This window comes from Microcaecilia unicolor, chromosome 6 (assembly GCF_901765095.1).
Source record: "Microcaecilia unicolor chromosome 6, aMicUni1.1, whole genome shotgun sequence".
Lineage (NCBI taxonomy): Eukaryota > Metazoa > Chordata > Amphibia > Gymnophiona > Siphonopidae > Microcaecilia > Microcaecilia unicolor.
Genome location: NC_044036.1, coordinates 340,942,557 through 340,959,883, shown reverse-complemented (window position 1 = coordinate 340,959,883; position 17,327 = coordinate 340,942,557). Strand labels below are relative to the sequence as shown.

The 17,327-nt window shown below is 43.2% G+C and overlaps 1 protein-coding gene across 1 annotated transcript in view; it reads right to left on the bottom strand.

The window, feature by feature from the left end:
- LOC115473539 (serine/threonine-protein kinase LMTK1-like) overlaps positions 1-17,327 on the bottom strand; it is a 133,259-nt gene that overhangs the window by 26,738 nt on the left and 89,194 nt on the right. The window contains exons 3-5 of the mRNA XM_030208588.1: positions 14,294-14,435; positions 2,763-2,842; positions 2,040-2,158 (exon numbers count right to left, since the gene is read on the bottom strand). Coding sequence (XP_030064448.1) covers positions 2,040-2,158; positions 2,763-2,842; positions 14,294-14,435 — 341 coding nt within the window. The remainder of the gene's footprint in view (positions 1-2,039; positions 2,159-2,762; positions 2,843-14,293; positions 14,436-17,327) is intronic.

The following is a 17,327-nucleotide window of genomic DNA, read 5'->3' as shown; positions in this document are numbered from 1 at the left end:
CTACCTGCCTGAAGTGCACTGCACCCATTAAAAACTGCTCCAGGGACTTGCATACTGCTGTCAGGGAGCTGGGTATGACATTTGAGGCTGGCATACAGGCTGGCAAAAAAGGTTTTTAATTTTTTTAGTGTGGGATGGGGTTGGTGACCACTTGGGAAGTACGGGGAGGTCATCCCCATTCCCTCTGGTGGTCATCTGGTCAGTTGGGGCACCTTTTTGAGGCTTGGTCGTAAAAATAAAAGGACCAAGTAAAAGCGGTGAAATACTCATTAACGCCGCTTTTTTTCCCATTATTCGCGAAAGCCGGCCATCTGGTAGCCACGCCCATGCCCGCCCATGTCCCGCCTTCGCTACGCCGCCGACATGCCCCCTTGAACTTTCGCCAGCTCGACGACGGGAAAGCGGCGAAGGTGTCAAAAAAGCACCTTTCGATTATACCGATTTCGCTGCTTTTGAGAGATCGCCGGCCATCTCCCCATTTATGTCGGAAAATGGCCGGCGATCACTTTCGAAAATGAGCTGGATAGATGCTTACGTGGCTTTAGTAAAAGGGCCCCTTAGTGGCGCTGTATGCCTAGGAAAACCGGACAGTTTTAGCTTTTCCTTGGTGTAATACATTTATGGGATAATGAGTTACAAAGATTGTAGAATTACTTTTCTTTAAACAATTAGAAAGACAGTGACCCACAAACTGAATAGGATTTCTCATGTCAAGTCCCCAGAGGACTGCTATTCACATTAATCCATTGCTGATCAGCTTTAATTAAGCGACTGTACTTGTTCCTCATCCTGAGGCACCAAGCACTAGCTCTGTGAATAGTGCTTGATGCTACCTACAATTCTCATGAACGGGACACAGGAAGCCCTTCGCTGGGAAGGGGAGATACTTTAAGGTTGATAGCAAGGAAAATGTCAGTCTGCAACATTGCTGGATTGCTGGTTTAATCAGTTAACGACAAAGAACATAAGAGTAGCCATAGAGGGGCATAATCGAATGGGCCGCCCAAGTTTTCCTGAGGGTGTGTGTGTGTTTGTCTTTGCATAGGTGAGATTTCTTAATGTTGTTGCATGGTTTGTCTGGCCATCTTATTGGGAAGGCTGGATGGATCATGCAGGCCTTTATCTGCCGTCACCTACTATGTTACTATGTTAAGAAATGAGCAGAGTAACTGAAGAATGTACAGCGGGGATGTCCAAGTGCAGCCCACTTGAGAAATGTAGCCAACATGTATTTTTAAAATCTAATTCGCACACATGATTCGGAAGCATAACAGAGCTATTAGGTGGATATGAAGTCACCCATCGAAATTCATTAAAATATTCATACAACATGATCATGTGGGCCCTGGGTGTCCATTTTCTGTTGCAGAACACTGTTTAAAGGCGGCAGTTGTGGGGTTTACTGCGTCCTATTTTATCTAATTAGTGGCCTGAGGTCTGATAACAGAGGGTATTCTTACCACTGACTCTGGACATGGAGTGGGGGGGGCGGTAGGGAAGGGGTGGTTAACATGCTTCTGCCTTGGTGCCATCATTTCATCTTTTGGTCTAATTCCTAGTTCTAATTACTGTTTATTCATTTAATTTATATTTTCGATCTTACATTTTTACATTTCCTTTGAAATTATATGTGTGTCTCATGCTAAGGCCAACCTATTTTGCTACCGTTCAGGCTTCACTGCACATGACACAGATCAGTACGGCAGCTTCTGACTTCTAGTCAGAAGCTTCTCCTCTCAGCCTTTTGAAAAGGAGGCTTTTGTTGAGTTTTACAAAAAGTGATATGCTTTGAGGGCATCCATGCCTTGAGGTATCTGCATGAATGTTTCCAAAGCAATAAATTGTATGCCAGAATCCTCTACACAGAGAGCGATGCAGGGTCGTAAACTGCACTGGGTTGTCCTTTGGTGGACCTGAAAAGAACTATATATAAAAAACTGAGATTGCATTAGCGAGAGTTGCATTAGCCAAACTTGGCCAGTGGGACTAACAAGAGGTCAAATCCGTTTCCACTCGCACTATACCTGTTGAGCACCCACCTGTAAGGCTGCGCTTCCTCCAGAAACTGCATCTGCTCCTGGACGCTGGCACTGGCCTTCAGCTCCTTCACCACCACCTGGGTGCTGCTGACACCTGAGTTCACCTCACCCAGGAGGACCTAGAGAAACACAGGACAGGCCTTGAACTCTCTCCCATCTCCCTGCCCTAACACATGCTGATTTCTGCAGGGGACACCTTGTTACTGGACTAAATACTCAGAAATAAACCTGGGCACACTATCAGCCAATCAGGAGTCTCAATTCACTTTTTCCAGAGAAGGGCTACGAGCAGCTGTTATAGCAAGGACTGATTGTTTTCACAAACACTTTCCTTGAGCTTTTGGGACACTCCCTTTGGGAACAATTAACGGAGTTTCCATTCTCAGACAACTTAGTGGTGTTAATGTCCTAAAATTAATTATATTTAACCTTACGACCACCAGATATAACTTGTATTGCGCCTTCAGACACCAACTGCTCTGCTCACATGGCATGCAATTTCAAAGCAGGAAAGGAATAATGAGGGGTCTCCAGTCTGAAATGTCTTCAGGGCTTTGTCAGCCCTGGTAAACTGTGAAAGGGTCTCTGACAGGAAAGTGTCCTGCTGTCACACGCACTGCACAAGAAATATTTTGCTATAACCCAAGGCTAAAACAGGGAACTGTAAATACGTATTCTTACTAATAAGCTGCAGCAGAAGAGTAAATAAAAAGAAACTCTCACCTTCCCGAACCAGCCATGACCGATCTCCTTCAAGTACAGCAGGCTGTGCCTCCCCAGGTCAGTAGATTTGAGCAGCTGGACTATAAGGAAATGAACAAAGTTCATCTGTGTTAGAAGGATACCTTAGCCTCTCTGTTTCATCCCAAACCCTGGACGATATTTCATCTTCCACCCCAGGCAGAAAGCATGCTCTGCACATGTCTCTAATGTCCCAGGCAGTTCAGTCTATTACCCCTGCCATCATCTGCAATGCACGAAAACTGTCAGGCAGCAGCAGTTCAAGATTTTGGCAATCCATAAGACGGGGAGGAAGGAAGATGAGGACCTGTCTAGAGAGGCCAGGCTGAAAAGCTGCAAACTGATGGGCTCTTAATAAACAAAAGGCTGGAAGTCCTCTTCCCTCCTGAACTAGAATATTTTAACCATTGAAGGAAATCGGACAGGAAAAAGACCAGTGTTTCTGCCCTTCCACAGATGCTGGGAGAGGAGCTCTTTATGAGGAGGAGAGGTTGGCTCAGAATTTTTTGAACATTGAAATATGGTCCCCAGCTGTACCTGCAGGAAGAAATTAGGAACTGAACAGGGAAGCTGAACATTGAATGTGTCTTCCCTTGCACGCCACTAAATCCAGAAGAGGAGAAGTAACCTGAAATCCCGTGAGCAGAGTCCTAAGGACAGGAGATGAGGGAGACCCCACTGAGCCGGGAGCAGGTCCTCACACAGGAACAGCTTCCAACATGCGTTGCGTCAAGGACCTGGAAACGGTCTGCAGAGAGAATCCAGTCCGACCGTCCTTCCATCCCCAGGGAAGGAACGATCTGGCTTCCAACTGCTGCACTTAGGACTGACTGCCATGATGTGATCCAGCCCAAGCCAGATGAGTGGAGGGTCCGTGAAAAGTCAACCCTTTAATGTAAGAGATAGGGAGCCAGATAAGACATTCTCCCCTAAGAAGCCCCATCCTGTAACGCTGGCAGTGTGGTCTCACGTCTAGCTGACATTTAGCATTCTCCACCCCCGACCGCCCCCTTCTGCTCCGGACCAGGATCCTGCATTCTGGAGATCTCTAGCGACAAAAGGACACATTGTCCATAGGCCTACGCCACCCTGCACCATTATCTGCCATCAGGACACAGGCACCATTCTCTGTGACCCAGTGACACCAACACCCAGTGTATATTACACAGAAGAGAGGCAGCTGTTTATATTTCTAAGGAGCACAGAAATTCCTATCCTACTTCAAGCTTTAGGCTGTCCCGCATGCGAAGGAGTATATGGAGTGAAAAAATGTGAAGAAAACAATCAGAAGAGCTGAACTATTGGTAGAAATGCAGAGTTCCAGCAATTTGTTTTGCATTTATAAACTGTAAACGGTAATTCTTAACACTAGGGAGATATGCAGTACACAGAACAAACCTTCTGAAAAAAAAAAACGTATCTTATGACTTGGCTCTAGACTTTCAAACTAATCCTTGGTTGACTCCATGATTCAGAGGTTCCAGGTTCAGATCCCTTCTGTGTTGGGTCTGGTTGGGTTGAGCTGCATCTCAGAGAGAAGGAAGACTGTTGTCCATATTGTAATGGCTCCTGCTGGTCAGGTACCCCTGTGTCAGCAAAGATTCCCAAAGCCACTGTCATATCAACTAGGTTAGGGACCTGATCACAGATGGATAAAGTGCATTTATGTCAAATCTGTTTATTGAAAGAAGAACAGTACAACTGCAAAAAAGAAAAGTAGAATTCACACAGCTCAAAGAGCTTAGGGTCTTATAGCCCCCTGGCATAGTCAAACAAATAGAAACATGATGGCAGATAAAGGCCAAATGGCCCATTCAGTCTACCCATTCATAGTAACCCGTAACTCCTCCTTTTCTTAAGGGATCCCACATGCCTGTCCCGCACTTTCTTAAATTCAGACACAGTCCTCGTCTTCACCACCTCCACCGGGAGACCATTCCACACATCCACCACCCTTTCTGTGAAACAGTATTTTCTTAGATTCCTCCTAAGCCTATTTCCTCTTAACGTCATCCTACGCCCTCTCATTCCAGAATTTTCCTTCATTTGGAAGAAGCTCATCTCCTGTACTTTAATGCCACTGAGGTATTTAAACGTCTCTATCTTATCCCCTCTCTCCCAGCGTATACATGTTGAGGTTCATCAGCCTGTCCCTATATGTTTTATGAGAGAGGCCACTGACTAATTTTGTAGCTGCCCTCTGGACGGACTCCATCCTGTTTATATCTTTCCGTAGATGAGGGTCTCCAGAATTGAACACAATACTCTAAATGGGGCCTCAGCAAAGACTTATACAAGGGCTCTATCACCTCTTTTTTCCTGCTGGTCATCCTTATACAATTGAGCATACTTTTGGCTTGAGCGTCGCCTTTTCTACCTGTTTGGCCACCTGAAGTTCATCAGACACAATCACTCTCCCAAGTCCCGCTGTTCTTTCTTCTAACTGAACCCCTCTCCTCCCCTTCCCTCCCCCTCCCTAAAGCCCTCCCTTCCCCAGACCCAAAGATTACAACAGTCCAATTAAGCGGTGTTAATATGTGGTGTTAATGCTAGAGTTGCTTCAGGTAACAACTGAAGTGAATAAGTCTTGTCAACATCTTGACGAGCACCACCCCTACTTACCCCCTCGGCTGAGGGTTCCACCCGCATTCAGGATTCCAGATCCTGCAACCAGATATCATACATGTCTGGAACGATATGGGGTGAAAAATACACGGTTTCTGGGAAATTTGACCAATTGTAACACAACCCTAGAAAAAGGAACTCTGCGAAATCTGAATCTCACAGAGTTTTCACAGGCGAGAGCAGATGTATGGTGGTATTGTGGAACCCGTACTATCCACCATACACTTCACAGGAGTTGGACAGGCAGATGTGCCTTAGTCAAATTGGTAATTCCAATTATAATAGCCTCTTTGCTCCCTCCTCATAGCAGCTCTTCCTCACGAGTGAAGAGAAATGCAATGCCTGGATCTTTTGATGATCGAGTCTATATAGATGCCATTGGAGTTCCAAGAGGGGTTCCTGATGAGTTCAAAGCCAGAAACCAATAGCTGCAGGATTCGAATCAGCCTTCTTTTGGTGGGCTACTATAAATAAAAATTTAGACTGGATCAACTATATATATTACAACCAGCAGAGATTTGTCAATTATACCAGGGATGCAGTTCAAGGAATTGCAGCGCAATTAGACGCCACCAGCAGAATGACGTTAGAAAATAGATTAGTTCTTGACCAGATTTTAGCATCGGAAGGCGGAGTGTGCCGGAAAATAGGTACACAGTGTTGCACCTTTATCCCCAACAATACTGCTCCAGATGGATCAATCACCAGAGCTTTGGAAGGCTTAACCTCACTGTCACAAGAATTGGCAGAGAACTCTGGTGTTGACACATCCTGGACTGGTTGGTTGGATAGAGCTTTTGGTAAATGGAAGACATTTATCATTTCAGCAGCCACGACCATAATCATAGTGGTAGCAATTTTTGTATTAGTAGGATGTTGCATAATCCCTTGTGCTAGAGGCTTAGTAGAACGCTTAATTGAAACTGCAATAATGAAAAAGACAACAACAGGACAATATGTCCTGTACGAAAATCTCCTTCCCAACACCACCGGAGATAACACCTTGGACTATCTCCCTCTGAGAAGGACCAATCGCTATGCAAATGCTAGAGACACTAGAGAGATGTCTGCAACTGTATAATCAGGTAATAGCATACAGGGATACAATATAACAATGTAAAGCTTTATAAGATGATGTGATAAATGAGTCAATGCCAACATAATCTATGCAAATCTATGCAAACATATACTTAAGATATAATCAGTATATAACCAGAGAATTTATGATTAATAACAATATATACTCACATAGGTAAGAATAAGATAGAACCTGCATATTAAAGGGTTGAAGAAATATATTATTATAGTTACTATAAGTTTTTGTATAACTACAGGTGTAGATAAGTTGAATTGAAATGATTGAAATGGTGCCAAGATGATAATCTGAAACCAAATAAATCTGACAGTGCCGGTTTACATTAAGACTCAGAAAAATAGATGGCCTTACAGAATACCTTCTGGAATGGATGGTACCATGGTACATTAACCCTGGTGTCACCCTATGGGATAGGGTGAAGAGGGGAATGTTAATATGTGGCCTGGCTTCAGACCGACCACTGGAATAGTGGTGGGCAAAGCCACACAGCCAAAAACAACTGAAAAAGTACTGACTAGGCCAAATAACAAGCTAATGATTTCATATTTGAGAATCTGCAAAAGGCAGGTTTGAACAATGAGTCTTGACACCAACAGGTACAACATTGTGATGGAATATAGCACCAATAATGATAGAATAATGGATAAAATGGTTTGAAAAATGAAGTTTGTATTTCTATAAAATGGCACACAGATCATAAAAATGGGTTGTGAAACTAGTATACTATTATTAAGACAGTTTGGAAACAATAAAAACAAGATGTTCAGGGTAACGGAAATGGTACAAGGTTTTGAAATAGCTAAAGCAAGAGATGTTTACGAATACGGAAAAGACAGTTGGGTACAGATGGACACCTGGCCGGAAAGGAAATGTTTCAAAATAACTAGAACAGGAAAGGAGAAGGTACAAGATGGTACAAATGAGCATCTGCCGGAAAAGGAAAAAAAATTGATACAGAGAGGTTGGGCAATGCCATTAACTTGTATTGAGATCTATGCCTATAAAAGAGATAACAATAAGACAGAAAGTTAGCAGTTTCACCGACACTTGACCAACAGCAGAAGCTCTATGCATTTGAATCCAGATCCTGTCAGATGTATGTATTAAATTGAAGACTTGATTTTGGTAAGAATAAACATAATCTTATTCCTTAAAACTATCCTTGTCTTTATTTCTACTTTTTATCTATCATTTAGTCCACACAGAGCGGACACTCACTTCCCCAACCGATTAGGATACATTACTCATAATATATGTGGGAACACAAATGGCCAAGGATTCACTTACATCCTAATAGACAGACAGCTTTCTTTATGGGAATGACTTTTAAACTTCGACTTCTGATGCCTCCCCAGAACAGACCCCTATGGGACTGGGTGACAATGGAGGTCAGGAAAACAATTCAGAATCTTCTGGATGAACTAAATCTCTTTAATCCTCTGTGTAGAGGAGTCCTTAAGGGGTCTGCAAAAGGGGGAAGCGGGTGTTCCTAGGTGCAAGGAGGACCTTCAAGTTTACAGCGGAAACAATAATGCTTCGTCAATCCCTCCTATCCTCTGCTAGGTGTATCAATGCGATTCAGAATCACGCTTCTTGCTGTCTGCGTGATTACTATAAGTATGGATCCCATATAGAAAGAAAATTCTGCTCTCTTTTCGCTGGAAGTGCTGCATCTCTCACCTCCCATATTGCCAGGCGGTGAACCCCGGCTCACCAGGACCAAATAGAAGGAGGCTCCGAGGCTACCCAGGAATCTGAGATGCATTTTTTTCCCTACTATAATGAACATTCAAATTAGGATCTTCTGTGTCTTACCCAAGTTACCCAACTCCCCCATTAGATTAAAAACAACCAAGTCCACTGTAAAGTGAATACGAGTAAGAGTGGCCACATATAGACCAAAGGCCGACCAGTATTGCTGTACGTAAGAGCATAAGAACATAAGAGTAGCCAAATTGGGCCAGACCAATGGTTCATCTAGCCCAGTACCCTGCCTCCAACAGTGACCAATCCAGAAACCCAATTATTAGCAAGACTGTACCAGGGGACACTCCCACAGTCCATGAGAAAAGATATTGTCTCTGCCATTGAACCTAACACAACTGAGAAACCAACCTTCCCACTTTATACATCTGCACTTGGGTAAAATAAGCCTTATGGAGCACCCGGAATGCACACTCTTTCAAATCAGCCCCCTGGACCAACCGGGGTATACCACAAATGGTTTTGGCTACATTCCAGTCCAACAGTGATTTCCTACTAGGCTACTCCTCCACTCCACTCCAGAGGCTGATCGAGTTTCAGTTTTGATTATGGTAGCTATCCTTTTTCTGCACGATTTCAGTTTCAGCCAAAAAGCTATGGCCACGGTTTTGGTTTTGGCCAAAACTGACTGGGTGGAAGATGAAACTTTATGCTTTGTCCTGTTTGTCCCCCTCCCTCCCCTCTGAACAGGAGTTGCCTTTTCCCCCCTTCCCACTTGAGGTGTCCCTCTAGAACCTATCTTACAATCCCTGGTGGTCTAAGGATGTAGTCAGGGTAGGAGTGATCCCCAATCACTGCTGCTCATTCTAGCTCTGCTGCTAATCTCGCAAGACTGCCACAAGAGGTTAAGGCAGCCTTTTTGAGAGTAGAGCTGACATAGGCAAGAATGACTGGGGATCACTGCTGCCCTGACTACACCATTAGACCACAAGGTAGGTTTTTTTTTTTTGGGGGGGGGGGAGGTACTGTTTGATTTTTTGTGTGTGTGTGTGCTCTAAATCAATGCTTTTGATACAAAGGTTTAGCAGGAATATAAGTCTGTAAATTTGGGATAATAAGCTCCTTAGGAATTAGCCTCTCTGTGGAGTTATGATGTCAGTTGTCACTCCGAATATGGTGCAAAGTCAGCTATTGTAAAAGCACCGTGGCTTTTAGTTTCAGTTTTCACTAGCCTGGTAGCGCTATACAAATGCTAATAATAATAATAATAATAATTAGCTGAGGTTCATGTGTGTCGGAGGCTATTTTGAAAGGAGGTAAAATATGGTGGTTCATTATTTCAATTCTATCTATCTATCTATCCAGGGGTGTGCTGGTAAATTTTTAACAACAGGCTCTTTCTCCGGACGTAGCCAGCTCTGCAGTTGGAAGGGCCAGGGGTGGCCGGGTGGAGGAAGGGGGAGCAACACTTGCTTCTCTCTCCCTTCGTGTGGGCACGCTAGGCATACCTTTGCTGGCAACCAATAAATGGACTGCCACCACTCCCAACGTCTTGCTCTGAGCAGCATGCTGAAACTTCTCACACATGCTGGAGAAGTCCCAGCCTGCTGCTCAGAGCTGGAAACAAGGAGCGGGGAGCAGCAGCAGTCTATTTACTTGGCTGGCAGGGCTCAGCATCCCCACCAGCAAAGTAAAAGATAATTCAGCAGGGGGCCCAAGTCCACATTTTGGGAGCCAGTTGTTAAAGTAGCCATGGAGGGCCCTACTTTAACAACCGGCTCCCAAAATTCTTAAAAACTTAACAACCGGCTCTTGCGAGCCTGTGAGAGCCTGCTCCAGCACACCACTGTGTATATCTATTCTGGCTTGGATACTATTTGCGTGATTCTATGAGAGAGGAATTTGCAGTGATTGTTTTCAAGTACAGGGTACAGGTCAGCTTATGGTGTTAGTAGGAAACAATATTACAATGAAATGAAGTTTATATATTAGAAAATAATTTGAGAAATGTATTGTTCTTGATAGTCCTCACATTCAGTAACATCAATGTGCTTTTTTAAAAATCTGGAATGTGCATCAGGCTGATATAATTAATATACGCAGTGTAGACTTTGTAAGTCTAAGTACTTTGAAAATGAGTCCCATTTACACCTTCAGACAAACCAAGCATAAACCTTAAAAAGGCAACAGCTTCATACGGCATAATAGAAAGGCAAGTTACACTTGAAAGGCTGCTATCGCAAGAAAAGCTCTGATTGCTTCTGAAATTTTAAAATATCAGTTTTCAGATGAAGCAGGGCCGGCAGTGTATTCCATAAAGTTGGCCAGGCTGCAGACGAAGCAGCTGAGAAAACACGGACTGGCTTTGATGGACTGGAAGAGGACTTGCTGGTTCATGGTTTTTTTTTTCACCTTTTTACTTTTCCGGAGCCGTAGTAAAGGCCAGTTCTCAGCCATTCATCTTCCTTCCTTCCCATGTTAAAATCTTGAACTGCTGCTGCCTGACAGCTTTTGTGCATGCGGATGACGGCAGGGGAAAAGGAAAGGGTTGCCTGGGACAGGGGTAGGCAATTCCAGTCCTCGAGAGCCCCACGCAGGTCAGGTTTTCAGGACATCCAAAATGAATATGTATGAGATAGATTTGCATACCAAGGAGGCAGTACATGCAAATGTATCTCCTGCATATTCATTGTGGATGTTCTGAAAAACTGACCCGCCTGAGGCTCTCGAGGAGTGGAATTGCCTACCCCTGGCCTGGGACATTACAGCGTTTCATTTCTTTATAAAGTGCACTTCATCGGGGCAAGTCTACAGATGGGTGCCTTGAAGTACATTTCACACGCGTGTGTCATTGATGCTTATAATTGGCAGAGATGTGTGTTTATGTACAAGATACTTTTCTATAAGGTGATGATATAGCGCATAATTTCAAAGGGATGTTCATGTGGGCGGAGCACGGGTGGGTCTTGGATGGGCAGTAAAGCAGTCTCTTGATAAACTTTAATCAATAAAAATAAGTGGAAAACATTTGTTACAGGGCCTTGGACACGGGCCGTGTTTCGACTACAGTGCCTGCATCAGGAGTCCACAGTAGGTAAATCAAAACAAGCCTGTGTCACATTCACAACGTTGTGTGTAACTCACAAAGCGTAGCAGAAAACCTGTGGGCAAACCTAGAAAGACTCTCCCCCAATAGAGAAAAACTGAGACAAATCAAATCAGCATTCAGTGGAGACAGTCCAGCACCATTTCGCCTTACACAAGTACATAAGTGTTGCCACACTGGAACAGACCAAAGGTCCATCAAGCACAGCATCCTGTTTCCAACAGTGGCCAACCCAGGTTACAAGTACCTGGCAAGATCCCAAAACAGTATAATACATTTTATGCTGCTTATCCTAGAAATAAGCAATGGATTGTCCCCAAGTCCATTTTAATAATGGACTTTTCCTTTAGGAAGCCATCCAAACCTTTTTTAAACCCTGCTAACCTAACTGCTTTTACTACATTCTGTGGCAAAGAATTCCAAAGTTTAATCACATGTTGAGTGAAGAAATAAGTTTCTCTGATTCGTTTCAAATTTACTACTTTGTACCTTTATCGTGTGCTCCCTAGTCCTAGCATTTTTGGAAAGAATGAACCAATGATTCACGTCTACCTGTTCCACTCCACTCATTATTTTATAGACCTCTATCATATCTCCCCTCAGCCGTCTCTTCTCCAAGCTGAAGAGCCCTAGACGCTTCAGCCTTTCCTCATAGGGAAGCCGTCCCATCCCCTTTATCATTTTCTTCGCCCTTCTCTGTACCTTTTCTAATTCCACTCTATGTTTCTTGAGATGCGGTGACCAGAATTGCACACAATATTCGAAGTACGATATCTGCTGATTTTTTTTGTCTCAGTTTCGACTTAGGTACTGTAGCCGAAACATGGCCTGTGTCCCTGTAACGGTTGTGTTCTTTACCAAGTGTTTTCCACTTATTTTTATTAACTAAAGTTTATCAACAGATCTCAGCTGTTTTTGGCTTCCGCTTCCCAACCATGGAGATCGAGCCTTCCTTTGTTTTCTTTCATGTGCACAACGTATAGAACATTGTCAGTGTTGATTGGACCATCTAAACACACCCAGTCACACTAGCCATTGACCTGGTGTAAGTGATCATACCGAACTTGTGGCGTACCACAGTGTGTTTGTGCTAGAATTCTATAACAACTTAGATTTGATTTGATTTACTAATTTGATATTCTGCTTAATACAACTAGATTTTAAAGTGATTTACAATAATAAAAACATACGACATCCAAACTAACAATATTATAATACAATAAAACATTATCCCTGGATTCTACACAAATCTGGTCGTATTATGGATTTGCACACACAACGTAATTAACTTAACAAGCCAATCAACGCCGATAACTGCACTTAACAAGCAATTATTGACACTAATTGGCATTAATTAGAATTTATATGCATAACTAAGCGTATTCTATAAAGTGATGTAGATCGGATAAGGGAGCATGGCCATGGGAGGAGCATGGGTGGGCCATGGGCATTCCTTGAATTTATGCCCCTTCCATGCATAATTTAAGCATCAGCATTTACACCAGGTTTTTGTTGGCGTAAATGGCCGTGACTAAATAGTCACAGAAAATGGATGCTGGGCGTATTCTATAAACTTTGCCTAGATTTAGGCGGATTCTATAAACCACGCCTAACTTTAAACATAGTTTATAGAATACACCTAGCTGTATTCTTTTTGGCGTGATATATAGAATCTAACCCTATAACCAAATAAACATTCTTTTAAAAAGTCAATAATCAAACACATTAAGAATTACCAAAAGAGGTTTCAAAAAGCAGGCTCTTTAAGGCTTTACAAAACCCAACATAAGTGATGATACTGCTATTTCAGCTGGTAAAGAATGCCATAAAAAGCTTCCAATGTAAGAAAAAGCTCTATTCCTTAATCATCGGTGTACGATGATTAAAAGAAAGTGCAGGGAAGTGGGAAAATAACGACAATATCTGATAGGAAATGCAAGCAGAGTAGAGGGGTTAGAAGATAGAGAGTGATAGAAGAGATGGGTTGATCCAGGTAGGGAGAACAATGATTGTGGGATGGGATGGTCAGTAGAATCCTGAGTCAAAGGCAGCAGAAGGCAGGTGGGTCTTTGGTCCATTCTTGAATTTAGGGTACAATGTTTCTAGGTGTAAATGTTGTGGGAGGGAGTTCCAAAAGCAAGTCGCATTGCAGAGGAACGAGTGGATTCGAGATGAGGTCTGGGGAGGTGTCCAGGGTCCGGTTTGGTTGGGGAGCCTTAGCAATTGGGGGAGGTCCAGGGGTCCAGCATAAGGAAATGGTGTTGCAGCTCATGTGTTTCAAACTTATGCTAATCTGTCCTCTTCTGTGTAGCTGCAGAATAACCCTTATTGAAGGTCCCAGATTTGAAGTCAGGCTGCTACAAGATTATATAGCCTTGGAAGGCACAAGGATCTTGCAAGTTCTTGCAAAGCAACTTCCATTTTGGTTCTTCAATCTGAGGCAAAATGTTTGTGTCTTGGAGACCAAGTGAGTTGCACAGTTTGCTACAATTTATCCATCTATCAATTAATCAATGCATTTGTGAGTGATGAGCTTTACATGATGCCCCAGCTGCACAACAATGAGCCCTACCATGTACATCTCAACAGCTGCTCACCCCCCCCCCCCCCCTGAACATTAGAGATTCAGAGGAAAGTGGGAAGCAAAGAGCAATTCAGAACGAAATAAAGCAAAGTGTGTCTCTGTGCAGGATGTGGAAGAAAAGACCCTCTGTGCCTGCGGCCTGTGCACTGTACATCTGTACCAAGGAGCCATGAGAAGTCCCACAGTGCTAGTTTATCATGCCCTGACACCACCTGTGGGCATCCTGTTGGACCCCACAATGCCATCATGCCACACTGATGACAGTACCCAGTGTCTCAATATCTGTGTCTCAGGGTGGAACCCCACAGTGCTACACTGATACCACCCATCATCTGTCTCTCGGTACCTGCAGTCTCCACGTTGAAGGGGGGCTGTGTTTTCATTTGTATCTAGCTTACCTGATCTTCCTGGCTGCTTTGACATAGGAAGAGAAACCTCCGTGAGGGGAAGGATGTAAACTTCAGGTCCATTCTGGGCAGCAGGGGACCCCTGCATGGAAAACTCAGTGGTACATTCCTCTCCTTCAGCATTGTCAAACTCCTGAGTAAGAGAAGGTGAGAGCTGGCGTCAGTGAGCACGCCCTGTGAAGTCAAGAAAGTGCGTTTGCCATGCAGGCAAATAGTCCCAAAAGCATCCAGGTCACAGGAAACAGTTTTCATCTGGATCTGTTTTCACCTTGTTGCATGCATGGAGTCAGGGAAAGTCGATGCACACATTGTGAATTCCTTCAAAAAGGTGGTAAATAAATGCTAATAAATAAATAATAAAAATAAATCGTGGTAAAGTCAGGGGTGGATTAGCTTGTTTCTTATGCCATGGAGTCAATTGACAGCCCCGACTAAAAGCATCGATCCACTTCCTTGACAACACAACCAAAAATACAGGTACAATGGTATTTCCCGGAGCAACCATTTCCAGCCCAGTCCTCGGCACGCCTAGTCCTATTCGGTTTTCAGGACATCCACAATGAATATGCATGAGATAGATTTGCATGAAGTTGAGGCAGTGCATGAAAATCGAATTCATGAATAATTGTGAATATCCTGAGAGCCTGATAGGACTAGGTTGCCCCGAGGACGGGGTTGGAAATGGGCTGAGAACTAAGGAAGCCAGGGGTGAAATCCCTGTGACCCACCTTGTGACCCTGGGGAAGTACGTTATTTAGCACAAGCCCAGTCAGCGCAGTGGGACCTATTTCCTAATAACGAATGATAATACACTGTAGTAAATCCAGCCATAGAGTCTTAAGTGTCACTCCCAGTCTTCGAGGGCGACACAAATCAGGTTTTCAGGATGTCCCTGATGAATGCGCATGAGAGAGCTTTGTATACGATTAGCAGGCAGTGGTATTGCAGGATCTGTACTGGAGAGGGTCAGCTCTTATCTGTCATGTAGGAAAGTTCAAGGACACATGGGTAGTTTACTTTCCTCACGAAGAGAAATGAGTACCAGAGTGCTGCAGGGATCAGCTCTGTCTGGGATATTATTTAATGTGTATTTATCACCAATATGTCAAGTTTTGAAATCGTTTGGATTATCGTATCGTATTTATGCAGACAATATCCAGTTTTCTCTGCCATTGACAGAGTCTGTTCCTGTTACCGTGGCTCAGTTGCAGATTATCTTTGATAAGATAAACCGATGGATAACTGAAAATCGATTGACGCTTAATGTGTCATAAGTATTGCTATACTGGGACAGACCGAAGGTCCATCAAGCCCAGCATCCTGTTTCCAACAGTGGCCATTCCAGGTCACAGGTACCCGGCAGAAACCCAAATAGTAGCACATTCCATGTAGAACCCCAAAGAATAGCAAGTTCTAGAATTCTAAAGAATAACAAGATTCCATGCAGAATTTCATTGTATAGCAACATTCCATGTAGAACCCCAAAGAATAGCAAGATTCTAGAATTCTAAAGAATAACAAGATTCCATGCAGAGTTTCAAAGTGTAGCAACATTCCATTTAGAACCCCAAAGGGTAGCAAGATTCCATTCAGAATCCCAAGTACATAAGTGTTGCTATACTGGGACAGACCAAAGGTCCATCAAACCCAGCATCCTGTTTCCAACAGTGGCCAATCCAGGTCACAAATACCTGGCAAGATCCCCCAAAAGTTTAAAAACTGAATTGTTGGTGACAGCAGATTCTGCTGCTCAATTTCCTACTGAAATCGTATTGTATGATACTACGATTACAATTTCTCACATGGTAAAAAATCGAGGGGTAAACTTTCATTCTGCGATGTCTTTTTTAGGTGTTGTCTTTGATGATATGTTGAAACCTTCTGCTCATTGTGCTGCTGCAGCTAAGAAAGCAAATAGAATGTTAGGTATTATTAGGAAAGGAATGGAAAAGAAAAATGAGGATGTTATAATGCCTTTGTATCACTCCATGGTGCGACCGCACCTCGAATATTGTGTTCAATTCTGGTCGCCGCATCTCAAAAAAGATATAGTGGAATTAGAAAAGATGCAGAGAAGGGCGACGAAAATGATAAAGGGGATGGGACGACTTCCCTATGAGGAAAGGCTAAAGCGGATAGGGCTCTACAGCTTGGAGAAAAGGCGGCTGAGGGGAGATATGATAGAGGTCTATAAAATAATGAGAGGAGTTGAATGGGTAGATGTGAAGTGTCTGTTTACGCTTTCCAAAAATACTAGGACTAGGGGGCATGCGATGAAGCTACAATGTAGTAAATTTAAAATGAATCGGAGAAAGTTTTTCTTCACTCAATGTGTAATTAAACTCTGGAATTCATTGCCAGAGAATGTTGTAAAGGCGGTTAGCTTAGCGGAGTTTAAAAAAGGTTTGTACGGCTTCCTAAAGGAAAAGTCCATAGACTGTTATTAAATGGACTTGGTGAAAATCCACTATTTCTGGGATAAGCAGTATAAAATGTTTTGTACATTTTTGGGATCTTGCCGGGTATTTGTGACCTGGATTGGCCACTGTTGGAAACAGGATACTGGGCTCGATGGACCGTTGGTCTTTCCCAGTATGGCAATACTTATGTACTTATATACTTATGTACGTCCCTTGATGTCTCAAATGGACTTTCGAAAAGTGTTGCAAAGTTTGATATTGCCTGGTTTAGATGAATGTTTAATAAGACTTTTTATACCGCCTAATCCAAATGAGTATAAGTCTAGGAAGCTTTCATTTCTAAAACAATAACAGTCATAAGGAGAAAAGAACACCATTATCTGACAGGAAAGCAACAGCCAAAGCAAATTCATGCAAACAATAAAATCCACATAGAACTAAAAACAGTTCAGCAGGAGACGGAATCATCACAGCCAAGCCCGAGTAAAAAAAAAAAGTGTCTTAAGTACAATTTTAAATTCTTTACATGACGAATAATTGAGGAGAGGCCATTCCGCACTTTTGGGGTAAGAAAGTAGAAAGCAGAGTACTTTGTATATCCGTTC